Here is a 15,518-nt window from a genome sequence, read left to right as displayed (position 1 = left end):
ACGGCACACCGACCTCGCCGCACCACACCCCGCCGCCCCGCCTCGGTGCACGGGACCGGGACGCCCCCGCCGCGGCCCCTCCCACCGCTGGGCGGGCCCCGCCGCGCCCCTCCGCCCTCCTCGCCCCACGGCGGCCCCCCGGCTCCGGAGACCGGCGCCCGGTCTCTGCGCCGGACCGGCGACCGCGCCGCGCGGCGGCTCTCTCGAGGCGCCGCCATGAGCCTCGGCTCATGGCGGCGGGGGATGGACGCAGGCGCGGGGCGTCCGTCGGCCCTAGCGGTGGTGGAGGGGGGGGAGGGGCGAGAGCGCTCGCGTCGCGGCGCCGCTGGCGAGCGCCGTGCAGCGGCCTGCGGCGAGAGGGGCAGGGGGAGAGGCGAGACGGTGAGACGGTGACGGTGACGGTGGCGGTGACGGTGACCGCGCGGAGAGGAGAGGGGCGCGAGGGCTGCGGGATGAGGGGGGGCGCCGCGCCCCGCGGGAGAGGGGGAGGGGGGCGGAGGGGGAGGGTGGGGGAAGGAGGGAGGAGGCGACGGCGAGAGGGGTGTGTGCGGGGCAGCCTTGAGCGGGCCGACGCTGGCGCGCCGCGTATCGTTGCCGAGCCGAGAGGAGCGAGGCGCCGATCGCGCGCAAGTCGAGGCCGTCGCCTCCAGCGCATATGCTCGGCCTCGATCGCCTTGTCGCCGCGCCAGTCTGCGGCAGGGACGCGTGCGGGTGCGTGTGCGCTAGGGCCGAGGTGGCGGGGGCGGGGATGGCTGGCGGGTGGCGGAGAGGCGGCGTGGGGAGAGTCCCGGGCGGGGCGAGAGGCGGGGCCGAGGGAGAGGGCTGGGGGAGGGGCGAGAGGTGGCGGGGGGCGGGAGTTGCGGCTCGCACCGTGCAGCGCTGGCAGCCCCGACCGGCGGGGACCGCTCGCCGGGCCCGCCAGGCGGCACGCCACGGCAATCGCGGCAACGCTTCTTCGGCCGGCGCTTGGGCCCTCACCGCCGCCGTCAGCGGCCGTCAGCGCAGCGCCTCCGCCGCCGTGGGCCCGCCCCTCGCGACGACAACGCCCTCCGCAGCGGCGAAACACGCCGCCGGCCACCGGAGCGCCGCGCGGGAGCGCCGGCTCACCGATGAGCGGCGCGGCGACCGCGCCATCCGCCCCCGCCGCAGCAGCGCCGCCCGAGCTGCTCTGGACGCGCCCTGCGAGGCGGCGCATGCCGTCGAAAGATGTAGACAGCGACGGAGGAGGAGGAGGAGTCGAGGCGGCGGCGGGGCGGCGCCGCCGACGCTGGCCCCCGCGCCGCCCATCCGCTCCAACCCGACTCGAGGTTGCAGCGACCCGAGCCTGCGGGGCTGCCGCCGAGGAGTGCGGAGAGAGGTGCGACAGAGGGGGGAGATCGGCGAGGCGAGCAGCTAGCGCGCCTCAGCAGAAGCGAGAGCGCCGCGGCCGCGCCTCACCCACGAGCGACGAGCCGCGCAGCCCGCCCTGCAGCGGCGCGCAACCTACGGCAGAGAGCGCCGATGAGACCTGGTGTGAGGCCGACGGCGGCGGGGATGGCGCGGTGCGCGGTCGGCGGAGGAAGGGGCGGGGCGGAGGGACAGAGGCCTGCCGAGAGGCTCCGAGAGAGGGAGGGAGGGAGGGAGGGAGATATCGCGAGGTGAGGAGCGCGCAGTGAGGGCGAGAGAGGGCGGTGCGGTGGCGACGCCGCGGCGTGGCGCGAATGGGAAGAGTGCGGAGGGGAGTGCGAGAGAGGGGGGAGAGCGGCGAGACGAGCAGCTAGCGCGCCTCGGCAGAGGCGAGAGCGCCGCGGCCGCGCCTGACGCACGAGCGACGAGCCGCGCAGCCCGCCCTGCAGCGGCGCGCAACCTACGGCAGAGAGCGCCGATGAGACCTGGTGTGAGGCCGACGGCGGCGGGGATGGCGCAGTGCGCGGTCGGCGGAGGAAGGGGCGGGGCGGAGGGACGGAGGCCTGCCGAGAGGCTCCGAGAGAGGGAGGGAGGGAGGGAGGGAGATATCGCGAGGTGACGGGGGAGCTGCGGGACGGAAAGAGGGGAGAGCTGGCCGGGATGAGGAGTGAGAGCGCGGCGGTGGTGCGCCGCGCGCCGCCGCGCACCTGTAGCTGCACGCCGGCCTAGCGCACGGCCTCGGTCAAAGGGTGGCGGAAACGCGATGCGGAGGGCTGCGGCGGTGGCAGGAGCACTGGAGCGGCGGCGCGGTGGCGGGAGCGAAGGTGCCTGAGGCAGTGTGCAGCGGGCGTGGTGAGGCTCGAGGCTGCCAAGTGCGAGTGTGCGCGGGAGGCCGGTCGGGAGGCTCCCATCGCAACTCACACGCGGCTGCGGCACACGGGCGAGACGCTGCTGCCTCTCGTGGCACTGCTCAACGACGCTCAACGCCGACCGTCGGGGGGTCTGGTTGGGCTCTGTGCGGCTGGAGGAGAGCGGAGAGTGGAGCGGTGGTGTGCCCGAGTGCAGAACGGCGCACGCTGCGCACCAGCAGCGCGTGGAGAGCGACGGACGCCGGCCGCAGGTCTCTCTCGTTCGTTTCAAGGCCGCCAAAAGAATTTTCCCGCGAATTTGCATGAGATTCGGCTGCCCGTCGTCCTTTCAAGACATTTTGTTCTCCCACTGTCCTGTGTGGGTGATCCTGTGTGGTTGATCCTGCCCACCCCCTCTCCGTGTCGCGCTGTGTGCCCCGCACCCCTTCTCCCCTTCCCCGAATGGCATCCTCCCAAGACCCTTGCTTGCTTGCTTGTTCCGCAAGGAGCAAGGTGGGGACTCTTTCCCAGCTCTTTGCAAAATCCTGCAGGGGTCGCCTCCATCCGTCCTCGAAAAAACAAAAAAATGAAAAAAAAGATCATTCGTCCTCGACCCAGCCCCAGCGTTGACCGCCGCGTTTCTTTCTCGCGTGGGTACCCGGGTACAGTTGTAGGCGCTGAGCGTGTCTCTCTCTCTCTCTCTCTCCTCTCGCTGCCGCTCACTCTGCCGCGTGAGCTGCTGCGATGGCCTCCAGCGAGCCGCTGGTGCTGCACCTACTGCCCTCGCTGCACGTCGGCGGCGTCGAGCGCGGCGTGCTGGACCTGTGCGCCGCCCGGCCCGCCACCTCGGCTGTCGCCAGTGCCGGCGGCCCTCTCGAAGCGTCGCTCGGGACTGCAGCGAAGCGCTGGTCCACGCTCGCACGTCGTGACCCGCTAAGCGTGCTGCTAATCAACCCTCTCGTCATATCGGCGTGGACGCGCCGGCTCAGCGTGGACGTGCTTCACGCCCACTCACGAGCCCTCGGCGTTAGCGCCGCGATCGCGCGCGGACTGTGCAGAACGCTTGGCCTGCGACGCGTGCGGTATGTCTACACATGGCACGGTTACTACGACACCTCTTCCCCGCTCAAGCGGCTGTGGTATGCGGCGCTGCTGGCCGCCGACGGACTCATCTTCCCAAGCGCCGCGCTCCGTGACGCCGTGCGGGCGAGCTTCGGCAGCGCGGTGCGCGCGGACGCCGAAGCCATCCACCGCGGCGTCCGGAGCGCACGCGAGGCGCGGCGAGACGAGGGCGCTCCAGAGCCGCCTCTCGCGCTTCCGGCTCCCACGGCGGGAAGCTTCCGCGTGCTGCTCCCGGGCAGGCTGTCGCCGTCCAAGGGCCACGACCTCCTCGCTTCCGCCGCGGCGCACGCGCTGGCGGAGGGCGACGGCGTGCCGGCGCTCGAGGTCGCCCTGATCGGTGCGAGGCCGGCTCAGCTCGCCCGAGGGCGTCTCTCGCCCGCCACGGCAGAGCCGCCTCCGCTCGGCCCCTCCGCGTCGGCGTGGCGCTCGTGCTACGAGCGGCGGCTCCGCGACGCGATGGACGCGGCGGCGCGGGCAGCCAACGCGAGGCGGCCGGGGCGGCTGCGCTTCGAGTTGCGTCCGCACGGCGCCCTCAGCGCCGCCTACGCCGCCGCCGACCTGGTCGCGGTCCCGTCCCGCCGGCCAGAGGCGTTCGGGCGAGTGGTCGTGGAGGCGCTCGCCGCCGGCCGCTTGTGCGCAACCTTCCACCACGGCGCCGCCTCGGAGGTTGGCGCCGCCGTGCTGCGCGCCGCCGTGGAGCACGGGCTTCCCCCGACGCTCCTCCCGCGCGGCGTGCTGCTGGTGGGGCCGCTCTTCCTCGTCGCGCCGTGCGACGCCCAGGGCTCCGCCCGCCGCCCGGGCCGGGCTCGCCGCCCGGGGCGCGGGCCCCCAACCACTCGCGGCGGCGTCTGTAGGCCTCGGCGCCGCGATCCGCGAGGCGAGCCGGATGGGGTCCGCCGAGCGGTTGGCGCGCGGAGAGGTTGGCGTGCGAGCCGCGGCAGAGTTTGGGCTGGACGCGTTCGTGCGGCGGACGCTGGCGGTGTACAGAAGCTGCTGTGGCTGAAGAGCCACGTTTCTTTTTTGCACAACTATGTACACTGGCTGGCGCACATAAATAACGGCCTAGTTACACCCCACACACCGCGAGACCGACACGTCTCTCTCGCGTCGCGTCGTGTGAATCCGCCGCCGACGGGATAAAATCAGGTGGAACGGAATGGCTTTTTACTCCGGTGTTCTGACCTCGGGGGGCTGGTTGCTATGCTGGCCGTCCCCACCCTCTTCTCCGCCGATGCCAAGGTCGCCACCATCACCGCCATCGCCGCCACCTTCACCTCCTCCATTCAGCCCCCCCTCCTTCAACGCCGCCTCCCTTTCCACCGCCGTCATCGCCGCCACCATCACCCTTGTCTCCGCCACCGTCCCCGCCGTCACCTCCGGCCTACCCTCCGTACTGGGAGGTGGGATCGCAGGCAAGCGCCACAATCGGTGCAGTCATTGGACCGATTGCCGGCGTGATGGGTCTCGCCGTGCTGCTACTTTTCGTGTACTGCAAGTACTGGCGACCTAAGTCCAGGATGTACATCAGCCACGAGCACGACATCGACGTCTTCGTCAAGGACAATGACGAGCCGTTGGACCTCAAGAGCGTGTTCACGGTCGCGCTGAGCGGCAAAGTCAAAGGCAGCGTGAAGTATACGCTGGAGAGGTGCGCGACCTCATCAGCGGCAAGCCGCAGGACGCAGCTTATGGCTTCCTTCACTACATGAAAGTGGCGCCGGACCGCGTCTACGCCGGCCGGCCTCTCGAAGGGCACGGCTGCCATCCGTGCTGAGTTTGAATGCTACCGCGGCGAAGAAGCAGATGTCTATCTCGAGTGCCTCAACTATGTCATGTACGAGGCGGCGGGCTCGTCGCCCAAGCTCTTTGCCACTCGCCCCACGCACGCGACTGCGACGAGAATGGTGTGCGACTGGACCGGCTGAGGAAGGGACGAAGGGTGTAGAGGATGTAGAGTGTAGAGCGCTGTAGAGCTGTAGAGATGTAGAGTGCTGTAGAGCTGTAGAGCTCTACATTCGCCGCGTGACGATGTGAGTCGCCTGTAGAGCGATGTAGAGGCGCTCTACAAGCGCCGAACGAGGCACGGTCGCTCTCCGACATGAGGCGCGTTGCACTTGCCAGTGCTGCCCTGGCCTTCTGTCTGCCCGCCCAATGGGTGGCAGGTGCCTCTGCTGCTATGGCATGCCTCACGGCTGCGACTGGCCGGCGCGCCTCGGCGCGTCAGCTCGGCTCGGCGTAGCGATAGTGGCCAGCGCAACTCGCCTGGGGACTCAACGCTCAGCCAGGAGCTCCCGCACGCGCTGGCGCGAGTCATGGCGCATGCAACGCGCAGCAATGCTCGCCTCGCCTCGCGCAAATGCGACCGTCCTCGCATACGACAGTCCACCGCCTGCTAAAGAAGCACTGCGATGAATGCGGCACCGGCGACGCATGGCAGGCTGGTCATGACGCAGTTATAGGGTGTTGTGTGCCGTCGGAGTGACTCTCTGTGTGTCAGTGATAGTCAGGGCCGTCCATCAGAGCTCCAGTAAGCTCGGAGACACCCCATTAGCGCGGCTCGACCTCTTTGAGTCACTGCCTTCCCGGCGGTTTGGCTGTAGAGCCTCTACAACAAACTCTACTGTCCACTATGAAAGTGTGAACAGGTTGGAGCAGCAGCTCCTGAGCACGGCGCCGCAGGCGCCTGTTGATAGGTCCAGGTGATAGCCCTGGATGGGCAATGCATACGCCTAGTTGGGCCTCAGATCGCCCGACCGCGTCCCGGTGCTCTGTGGTCGGCTTTGTGACGCCGCCGCACCGCGCCGCGGCCGGGGGCCCTCCGGAGGCCGAGGATGGCCGTGACGGACCGGGACGAGCTCTGGGAGGTTCAGTGTCAATGTATATATTGTAGAAACCAATCATATCCACAATATCTCTCAGTCTAGCTAAGCCTGGGAAGGCGATGCCGGGGCCGTACAGCAGCTTGATTGTGCTTCGCCGGCGTGCGTCCCGGAGCGGTGCCGGACGGGCGGTCCGTGGGAGGCAAACGAGGGACAGCGCCAACGGCGCTCTGATTCGACTTTTAACTTCAAACAAAGCCTACCGCACGCACCGCGACGCGGCGCGTGCGGTAGGCACTCGGGATTTTGTCAGATCGGCGTGTTCACGCCGGGATGCATCGTGTCCCTGACAACCTGGGCAGACTTTAGACTTGGACAGTACAACAAAATCGCGCTCTACATCGCTCTACAGGCGACTCACATCGTCACGCGCCGGATGTAGAGCTCTACAGCTCTACAGCGCTCCAGAGCGCTCTACATCTCTACAGCTCTACAGCGCTCTACACTCTACATCCTCTACACCCTCCCTCAGCGGACCGGCTCACTCAGCGGTGAGGGCATGCGCCTCGCCGACTTTCTGACGCATCGAAGCTCTGTCACGGCACATCTCAAAGGAGGAACATGTCATCGCCTTGCGCGTCTACACCACATGGGCCTTTCGTGGTCTCAACAACCCGCTGCGCGACACCAATCGCGGCCGCCCCCACCCATTCCCGGTCACAATTGCCTTTCTGCGGGACGCGATATCCAAGCTGCGCGCCGTCGGGGCTGAAGAGGACGCGGCTAGGCCCACGCTAGAGGAGGGCAAGAGCGAGACGCGCCTCGACTTGTGGCGCGGCATGCGCGGCCTCAAAGAAACCAAGGATTTCATGCTGCAAGGGGGCACTGAGCTCGCCCCAATGTCGACGACAACCAAGTTGGAGGTGGCCATCGCGTACTCTGACGCCTCAACCTCGCTGATCTTCAAGATCCGCACCGACACGTTCATGCAGCGTGGGGCATCGATCCAGTTCCTTTCTGCTTTTCCCGATGAGGAGGAGAGGTGCTCTACCGCCCACCGCTCACCTTCGTAAAGCCCACTGGCAGGTCGTTGTCCAAGAACTTCAAGGGCCGAAACTTCAAGGTGATCGAGGTCTCACCACACTTTGGCGGCTGATCTCCCAACATGCAAAAAGAAAAGGTTTTGAGAGCCACCCAACTCACATTTATCATGTTCGCTTCCTATCTTCCCTCTCGAGGCAGGGGCGAGAGGGCTCTGCTATTTTCCGCGAGGTTCGAGCGCGCGTATTTTAAGAGAGGGAGATCGGAGTTTGTCTGCGCGGGGACCCGCCTCACATGCAGCGTGATACCGCTGTGAATAGGTGAGCAGAAGAGAGAGAGGACTGACACGTGACAGCGCTGCGGGCCCCGTGCCGGAATCGAGCCGGCCACAGGCCGCAGCAGGCCGTGGCTCAGAGCGCTAACGCTCCGAGCCACCGCTGCACGTCCTCGGTTATGTCGGCGCCCCTCGTGCTGTCGCCAGCCTCCCGCCGCAACCGCGCCCCCCGGGGGGCACTCTCTAGCAGCGAGCCTCGGCCGTGGGGCGAGGGATCGGTGCGGGCGGCGCGTTGGTCGGCGGCGGGGCCGGAGCAGCGGCGCTGTACCCCGACGCACCACCGGCGAGCTTCTCGACAGCCTGTGGGAGATAAAAGTCAAGGTGTAGGCGGACAGGGACGGGACGGGAGGAGGGGGGCGGTGGCCTCGAGCAGGCCGCAGCCAGGCTGCAGGCCGAGCATCGCGGCGGTGTCGGGGGAGAGGGGCCGCAGCGGGTCATCGGCGTCGAGAAAGTCGAAGTCGTCGCTCGCCGTGGCGACTCCCCCGGCCATCAAGCGGTCGAGCTCCGCCTCGTCGTCGCCCGCAAAGCTGCAGCGCAAGCCCGTGTGCGAGAGCGGCAACGCGTGACCGCGCGCCGCCGCGGGAGCGGGCGCGGCGGCGGCGGGCGGGCGCGACGAGAGGAACGGCCTATGGCGCAGCGATGGCGCTGGTGCACGCGTCTCTGCGGCTCTCAAGCACGTGCGGAAGGGGTGCGGCCTCGAACGGCGCAGCTCCTCGAGGAGGTCGCTGAGGGACGCTTCGCCCGACGAGACCTAACGGTCGCCGACTCGCCTGCTCATCCCCCTCCGGCGAGGCACCGCGGGCGGGCGCGCGCGACCGAATCGAGCGGCGCCTCGCTGCCTCCGCCGGCGGACAAGCCGTCGGCCGTGGCGACGGAGGACGGGAGGGGGAACGCGCCAGACGCGTCGGACGAGGAGGAGAAGCCAGCGGGCTGAGGGTAGCCCCGAGGGCAGCTCGGCGCGCAGCAGCCCGACCGAGCCGGCTGCCGCGGGTGCGGAGGCCCCTCCAGCGACGACGACGAGGCGGGGGCTGCTGCGGGGAATGCGCCGCCTCCCCGGCCACCATCGCCGCTCCCAGGCGGGTCCGAGCACGACGTCGCCTATTCCGCACAGCGCGGCGGTGAGGGTGTAGTTTTGTGCGCGAGAGGAGGAGGGTGCGCGCGGCTGCCGCGTCGACCGCCGCCGGACGCGGCGGCGGGCCGCAGCTCGCGTCCCTGCGGGAAGGGGCCGGGCCGGGCAAGCAGCCGCCCTGGCCGGGGAGGGGACCCTCCTCCGGCGCCCGGCGCGGCTCCCAGAGCGCCTCTGCGGCCCCCGAGGCTGTGCGGGCGGCCGACGGAGGCGGCAGAGCAGCCGCACTCGCCACGCCGACGCGCGAGCGGGCGGGCGGAGGCACGGAGGCGGCTCGCGCAGCGGCGAGCTCGAGGCGAGAGGGGTGAGGGCTCTCCTCCGAGCGAGGCACCGGCGCCGCCGTGAGCGTCGCCGCCTCCCGCTCTCCCGCGGAGTCCTCCTCCTCGAGCGGCGAGCCAGCCAGCTGCCGGCGGGCAGGCGCGCGCGGCCGGCTGGAAGGGGCAGGCGCCCCGCCACGGGCCGCCTCCCTCCCCCTCGCCTCCGGCCGCTGCCGCTCACCTTCGGCCGGCTTGCGGGCAGGTGGCTTGCGGGCAGGTGGCTTGCGGGCAGGAGGCTTGCGGGCAGGAGGAGGCCCCATCGTCGCGTGCGGCTGCCTGCCGGCCGGCCTCTCCGCGCCGTGCCTCTGCTCGCGGGCCGACGGAGGGCTCGCCGAGCGATGTTGGCGCTGTCGCCCCGGGGCAGACGCGGCGCGCGGCTGCAGCCACGGCCGACCCGCCGGCGGCTGCTCCGGCACCCGCTCCCGAGAAGCGACGTCTCCGCCTCGCTCCTCCGCGTCGCCGTCGGCCTTTGGCAGCGCGGCGGCGAGCAGGTTGAGCATCTTCGCGCGAGGGTTCTCCTTGTCCTCGCCCCGTCGCGCGCAAGCGTCGCCGTCGCCGGCCAGCGCCGGGTCCGGCGGCGGCGCCCCCCTCTCCGGAGCCTGCAACCCCTCGGTGCACCCCTCGGCCACAAACCACCCGAGCCGGTGCAGCGCCGCCACCGCCTCGTCCGACTCGCCACAGGGTGGAGCGGCCGGTGCGGCGGCCGGGGCCGGCGCGGCTGCTGCCCCCTCTGCGGCGGTCGCCGCCGCCGCCGCCGCAGCCCCAGCCCCGTGGCTGCTGCTGCTCTGGCCGCGAGCGCCGGCTGAGGCCTGGGCCGTCCGGCGGGGTGGCGAAGAGCGAGGGGCCGTGTCGGCGCGGCGCTGCCGCTCGAGAAACGCGAGCCGCGACTCCCGCGCCGGAAGCGGCCCTCCCTCCTCCGCACCGCAGCCGGCGCCCAGCAGCTCCGCACCCGATCGCGCGCTCCGGGCCGGCCGCGGCACCTCCCACGCCGCAGCCCACTCCGCGCCGCGCGCCTCCTCGCCCCGCCCCGCCTCGTCGCCCCGCCCCGCCTCCTCGCCCTGCCGCGCCTCCTCGCCCCGCCGCGGCGCGTCCCCCGAGGCAAGCCGCTCCTCTGTGTCCGCGCCGCAGGAAGGCTGCCCCGCCGTCCAGCAGCGGCGGCACGGCTGCGGGTGCTGCTCGCGCGCTGCTTCGGCGCCACCCTCCACAGCTCCCGCCGCCGCGGCGGCCGAGAGGGGCGGCCGGCCAGCAAGGTGCGGCTGGCCAGCAAGGTGCGGCCGGCTCGCCTCTGCTGCCGCCGCAGCGGCCGAGCACAGGACAGAGCCCATGCTCGTTGCGGCCTTGCGGGGCGCGCTGCGTGCCGGCGCGGCATCCCACAGCGGGGGCGGCGGCGGGCGCGGCAGGGCGGCCCTCGCCGCCTTGTGCGCCCGCTCGGCGGACTGCAGCGCGGCGAGCTCCTGCCGGACGCACTCGGCAGCCGCGTCGGCTCGGAGGCGTGAGGTGGCCTCCTCTCCGCGGGCGACCCGCCGCGCCTCGGCCTTGCCCCTCGCGAGGCGCGCCTCCGCCGCCAGCTGCTGCCGCCGCCGCTCCGCCTCCCTGCCGAGCTCCGTCGCCGTCGGGCCGTCGTTCTCGTACCGCACCCTCGCGCCGCCCGCGCCGCGAGACGGAGCCACGGAGGCGTGCCGCTGCGCCGTGGCGCGAGCGGCGCCCGACTGGCGCTGCGAGCCGCCGCCGCGGTCGGTGTAGATGAGGGCGTTCTCCTGGATCACCTCGACCGCCCCGCCGCCCGCCAGCAAGCCGGCGCCTCGGCGGGCCACGGGCTGCTGCGCCGGAGGCGGCGGCGGCACGGCAGCCGGCGCTGGCGGAGCCTGCGGCCGCGCCGGCCGGCTCGGCGGCGCGGCGCAGCAGTGCGTCCGCGTCGTCTCGAAGCCGGCGCGAGCCTGCGCGCTCGGCGGAGGAGGCTGCGCCGCGGCCGCCCTCTCCGCCGCGGCCGCCGCCTGCCGCTGCTCGTCCTCGTGGCGCCTTGCGTCGTCCGAGCGGGCGCTCGCGACTGCGGCCGCGCTGCGCGCGGCCTCCACGCGAGCCACGTGCTCCCGTCGGCCCGAGGCGGCCGCGCGGCTCGCCCGGTCCACCGCGCCGTGCACGACGCGGTCGTAGTCGGCACAAGCCTGCCGCATCTCTGCTCGCGCCCGGCCCTCCCTCCACGACGCGGCCTCGGCGGCCGCCTCTTGACCGATCTCGTGCCGCTCGGCGCGCGCGGCGCCGTGCGCAATGCCGAGGCTCGCGCTCGCGTGCTCAAACGCCACAGCGGCGTAGCCGTCCGAGACTGGCGCAGGCGGCACCACCGCCTCGCTCCGCAGCGCCGCTCGACGCTCCCCCACGGCAGCGCGGAAGCTCTCGCGGGTGGCGGCCGCGATGTAGCGCTCCTGCTTGCGAACCTCGCGGAGTCTGGCGAGTCTGGCGGTCATGCTGTGATTTCGACTTATCGGACTTCGACTTATCGCTCTGGACTCCGATTCCATCGCCGCAGGGAAAGGCACCGTCAACGGTCGGCAGGCAGGAGCTAGCCTCGCAAAAGAAGAATTCTTAAGATACAAGCCTCTCTCACAGCACACTGGCACGACAAGGGCGCAGACTGGCGCGGACTGGCACACACAAAAGAAGAATTTTACCCATTAGCCGCGAGAACCGGCAGTGGGACGGCCGCGAGGTGGCATGAAGGCTGCAGCGAGAAGCGGCGAGAGACTGCGAAGAGAGATAGGAAGAGGCAGACTCCCTAGGGTGGGCGACGGCTAGCGCATCACACACCTCTCCTTAAAATCCCTGTGTGGTGGCGGCGTGCCGTCCTCCCATCCCTCCCTTGGGTTGTCTGTTTTCTTTCTTTCTTTCTTTCTGGCGCGCACTGGCACTAACACATGCCTAATGTCGTGCAAAAGAAGAATTCGCTACCTGGAATGCGGCTCACGGGACTGGTGCGCACTGGCACTGAAAGAGGCAGACCACGCAGGGTAGGATCTCTTCTGAGAGAGATTTTTAGCAATACCAATCTGCCGCCTGCCTGCCTCCTACGCAGAGAGGAAGAGAGAAGCCGCGAGCGGCCGAGGGCAAGCAAGCAAGGGAGGGAAAAGGCCCGGCAGGTGAGCTGAGAGTGTAGATAGAGCTCTGCAGAGAGAGTTCCGTGTGCCATACGCCACCGGCCGTCACTGTGGCGTCACAAGTCCGCGAGGGAGGGTCAGTCAGAGAGATGTGTTGAGTTGTTGTGAGAGTTGTTGAGTCAGTCAGAGAGAGAGTGTGGCGTGATGATACGCAGCTGCACAGAGAGAGAGATTTTTTCTTCTTCTCAGCTGCAGCAATTGTGTGTGTGTGTGTGCTGATGGACATTGCTACATACAGCATTGATTGCAACATCGAAGCGCGCGATAAAACTAAGGGAAATTCCCCGCGTAGAATGTCACCGGCGCCCCCGGCAGCCAGACTCGGCCTAAGGGAGACAGTGAGGAAGGACGTACGTCGACACGTGGCAATTGCGAGCAAGGCGCCACTTGTAGTGAGCGTCGGGCTGGTGGTCGACACCGAGTCCATGTCTAAATTTTGCTCCAGCTGCGGCGAGCCCGCCCGGCTGTGCCACTGCAAGGGCCGCCCGAGCCTGCCGAATTGCACCTCCGGCTCCGGTCAGGCACCTGTAGGTCCTAGTCCGGGACGAGCCTCTGACCAGAGGACCGGCCTTCCGGCGTGCAAGGGCTGCGGCAAGCCGGTGCAGGGCCGCACCATCAGCGCCATGGGCGGCGCCTACCACCCCGAGTGCTTCAAGTGCGCCGGTTGCGGCGGCGCCTTTGTCGACCGGGCGGCGGGCTTTGTGGAGCACGGCGGCTGCGCCTACCATCGCGGCTGTTTCACGGCGCCCGCGCGCGCTTGCCACTTCTGCAGCCAGCCGCTCATTGGCCAGGCGATGAAGGCAGCGGGCGCTGAGTTCCACCCGCAGTGCCTGCCTCGCTGCGGCACTTGCGGCGTCTCGCTCGAGGCGGGCTGGTATCACGACCCCTCCACCGATGTGCGTTACTGCGCTGCCCACGCGCCCAGAGCGCCGGCGAGGGGCGGGCGGCGGGCTGGCAGCGGGACCGTGAGCGCCGCCGCCCTGCGCCTGCCTCGTCCGCCCGCCGTCGAGCAGCTCGACATGCGTCACATGCTTAAATGGGCCGAGACGGCGGCGGCGCAGAGCGACCCGACGGTGCACATCATCGACTGGAGCCGCTCCTTTGCGGACGGCCGCGCCTTTCTCGCGATCCTCCGCACCTACTTCCCAGAGGCGGTCGATGCCAGCGTGCTCGCGTCCAGCGCGTGTGCCGGGGAGGGGTCGCGACTCCGCGCACCCGAGGTCCGCAGCGCCTGTGCGCACGCCTTTCGGCTAGCGGACGAGCTGGCGGGCGTGCCGCAGCTGCTCGACGAGGGCGACATGGCCCGGAACTACCCGCTGCCCGACGAGAAGTCCGTCATCACCTACGTGTGCACGCTGTGGGGCGGGCTGGCGCGGGCGGCCGAGCGGACGGAGGGCAAAGCGGGCGGCGTCTCGGCGAGTGCCTAGTCGATATACGTGCGGTGCAGTACAAGTGAAGTGGAGAAGAGGGGACTAGGTCCAGCCCTGGGTGGCATGGGTTGTGACATTTGGCGATTCCGCGGCTTACTGGGCCCCTGAGCCGCTCCCCGTGTGCGATTCTTGTGGCCCAGGCATGGTACTGATAGTAAACGGTTCAGAACCGGCCAAACACAGGCTACAGCCCCACACACGCGCCCGCCATAGCTCCTGGAGAGCATGGTGCATGCGCGAGTGACGCACAAGCCGCGAGAGTGGCATCAGAGGCAGGAACGACGTGCTCTTGCTGCACCTCGCAGCTGCACCGATCGATGCGGCAGGAGGTGTGTTGCTCGGGAGCATCGCCGTACCGCCGGAGTGCGTGCCCAGCGATCGTCTCTGCAAGAAATCGCGGGCCCTTTAGAGGAGCGACCGACAGCCACTGCCGGTGAACCTTCTTTTCTAGACGGCTTGGATTGAGAGCAGCCTCGCTCTCAATCCTAGAAGTCGAAGGATTGTGAGCAGCACTCCTCGCAATCGTAGCATCTCTGTACGATTGCTAGCACCCACGCTCGCAATCCTACATCTTCTAGGACTAAGAGCAGCTCCGCTCCCAAGGTGACTGGTGACGCCTACGACTACTACCAGCGCGCTCGCAATCCGAGCAAAGTCTAGGATTGCGAGCAGCACTGCTCGCAATCCGAGCAACATGCCTCCGATTGCGAGCACGAGTAGCGCTCGCAATCCTACATCTTGTAGGACTATGAGCGGCGGCGCTCACAATCGTACCCAAGATCCAAGGATTGCTAGCACGCGCACAGAGGGCGCTCCCAATCGCTCCAGCCGCGAGCGCTTGTGAGTGAGCGCGCCGGGAGGGTCTCCTCACAATCCAAACAGTGATCGCACCGATTGCGAGGGGACCCGCTCGCAATCCTAGAAGTCGTAGGACTGTGGGCGGTGTCGCTCGCAATCGGCGAAAGTTCTAGGATTGCGAGCGCTACTGCTCGCAATCGGAGGCATGTTGCTCGGATTGTGAGCAAAGCTGCTCGCAATCCTAGACTTTGCTCGGATTGCGAGCGCGCTGGTAGTAGTCGTAGGCGTCACCAGTCACCTTGGGAGCGGAGCTGCTCTTACTTAGTCCTAGAAGATGTAGGATTGCGAGCGTGGGTGCTAGCAATCGTACAGAGATGCTACGCTTGCGAGGAGTGCTGCTCACAATCCTTCGACTTCTAGGATTGAGAGCGAGGCTGCTCTCAATCCTAGCCGTCTAGAAAAGAAGGTTCACCGCCACTGCCCCACGCGAGCTGCACGAGATCGGATGCGTAACTGAACGCAAAGGACAGCATCGCCACACCCCCTCGAACCTGTTGCCTCGACACACCCGCGCGCGCGGCGCGCACTCCTTGCAGCACGCCGTTGCAACTCACACAATCCGCCGCCACCCATCAGGCTCCAGAGAAGCAGCGCCTGCTTTGTCGTCACCTCGCTATCTCCTCGAGACCTCGACTCGCTGCCGTCTGCGGTGGCAGCACAGCCCATGCCCAGCTATCGGCCTTCTCCCGCCGCATCTTCGAAGGCACTTTTCTTCTTCCTCGGCCTGCTGGCTGTTGAAGGGTCGTTTATTGAATGTGACGCGATAGACTGGACTGGCACTGATGGCGACAAATACTGCGACTACTCTTCGGACCCTTCGCTGCGATGCGCCTCGGTCATCCTGACGATGGGAGAGACGAACTGTCATTCTTTTTGTAGCAACCAGCAGCATACGCTTCTGCGCTGCGCGCTGCAGTGGGACGACTGGCAGGGTGAGACATGCAGCCTACCTGACTCTCGATATCTGGCCCTCTTGCAGCTGTCAGAGGAGGAGCAGCGGGCGACGTGCACACAGCCCTTTCCCAGCGACCAGTTTGGGGTGCCCAGCTCGGACGCCGTCTGCAAGTGCGTGCCGAGAGGGCCGC

The 15,518-nt window shown here is 69.0% G+C and overlaps 4 protein-coding genes across 4 annotated transcripts in view; 2 read left to right on the top strand and 2 right to left on the bottom strand.

The window, feature by feature from the left end:
• Positions 1-2,485, bottom strand: part of EMIHUDRAFT_434428 (hypothetical protein) — a gene marked incomplete at its 3' end in the record, with an annotated part of 2,605 nt that extends 120 nt beyond the window's left edge. The window contains exons 1-6 of the mRNA XM_005783535.1: positions 2,471-2,485; positions 2,084-2,214; positions 1,766-1,846; positions 870-1,324; positions 558-689; positions 1-347 (exon numbers count right to left, since the gene is read on the bottom strand). The exon at positions 1-347 is cut by the window's left edge and continues 120 nt beyond it. Of these exons, the coding sequence (XP_005783592.1) occupies positions 1-347; positions 558-689; positions 870-1,195 (805 nt within the window). The remainder of the gene's footprint in view (positions 348-557; positions 690-869; positions 1,325-1,765; positions 1,847-2,083; positions 2,215-2,470) is intronic.
• A 493-nt stretch (positions 2,486-2,978) lies between these two features.
• EMIHUDRAFT_99385 (hypothetical protein) lies at positions 2,979-7,331 on the top strand (the record flags this gene model as incomplete). The annotated part of the gene is made up of 6 exons (XM_005783534.1): positions 2,979-4,123; positions 4,596-4,716; positions 4,757-5,004; positions 5,519-5,600; positions 6,790-7,217; positions 7,262-7,331. 6 exons carry the CDS (start codon positions 2,979-2,981, stop codon positions 7,329-7,331), a joined length of 2,094 nt encoding a protein of 697 aa, XP_005783591.1.
• A 295-nt stretch (positions 7,332-7,626) lies between these two features.
• On the bottom strand, positions 7,627-11,458 carry EMIHUDRAFT_203311 (hypothetical protein; the record flags this gene model as incomplete). Its single annotated transcript, XM_005783533.1, has 10 exons — positions 7,627-7,745; positions 7,884-8,077; positions 8,228-8,301; positions 8,367-8,502; positions 8,612-8,648; positions 8,726-8,762; positions 9,008-9,079; positions 9,410-9,511; positions 10,664-10,750; positions 11,042-11,458. 10 exons carry the CDS (start codon positions 11,456-11,458, stop codon positions 7,627-7,629), a joined length of 1,275 nt encoding a protein of 424 aa, XP_005783590.1.
• Positions 11,459-12,570: 1,112 nt separating this feature from the next.
• On the top strand, positions 12,571-13,572 carry EMIHUDRAFT_99383 (hypothetical protein; the record flags this gene model as incomplete). The annotated part of the gene is made up of 2 exons (XM_005783532.1): positions 12,571-12,661; positions 12,695-13,572. 2 exons carry the CDS (start codon positions 12,571-12,573, stop codon positions 13,570-13,572), a joined length of 969 nt encoding a protein of 322 aa, XP_005783589.1.
• Between the last annotated feature and the right edge of the window lie 1,946 nt (positions 13,573-15,518).

This window comes from Emiliania huxleyi (genome assembly GCF_000372725.1).
Source record: "Emiliania huxleyi CCMP1516 chromosome Unknown EMIHUscaffold_18, whole genome shotgun sequence".
NCBI lineage: Eukaryota > Haptophyta > Isochrysidales > Noelaerhabdaceae > Emiliania > Emiliania huxleyi.
This window is presented reverse-complemented; position numbering and strand designations above follow the sequence as displayed.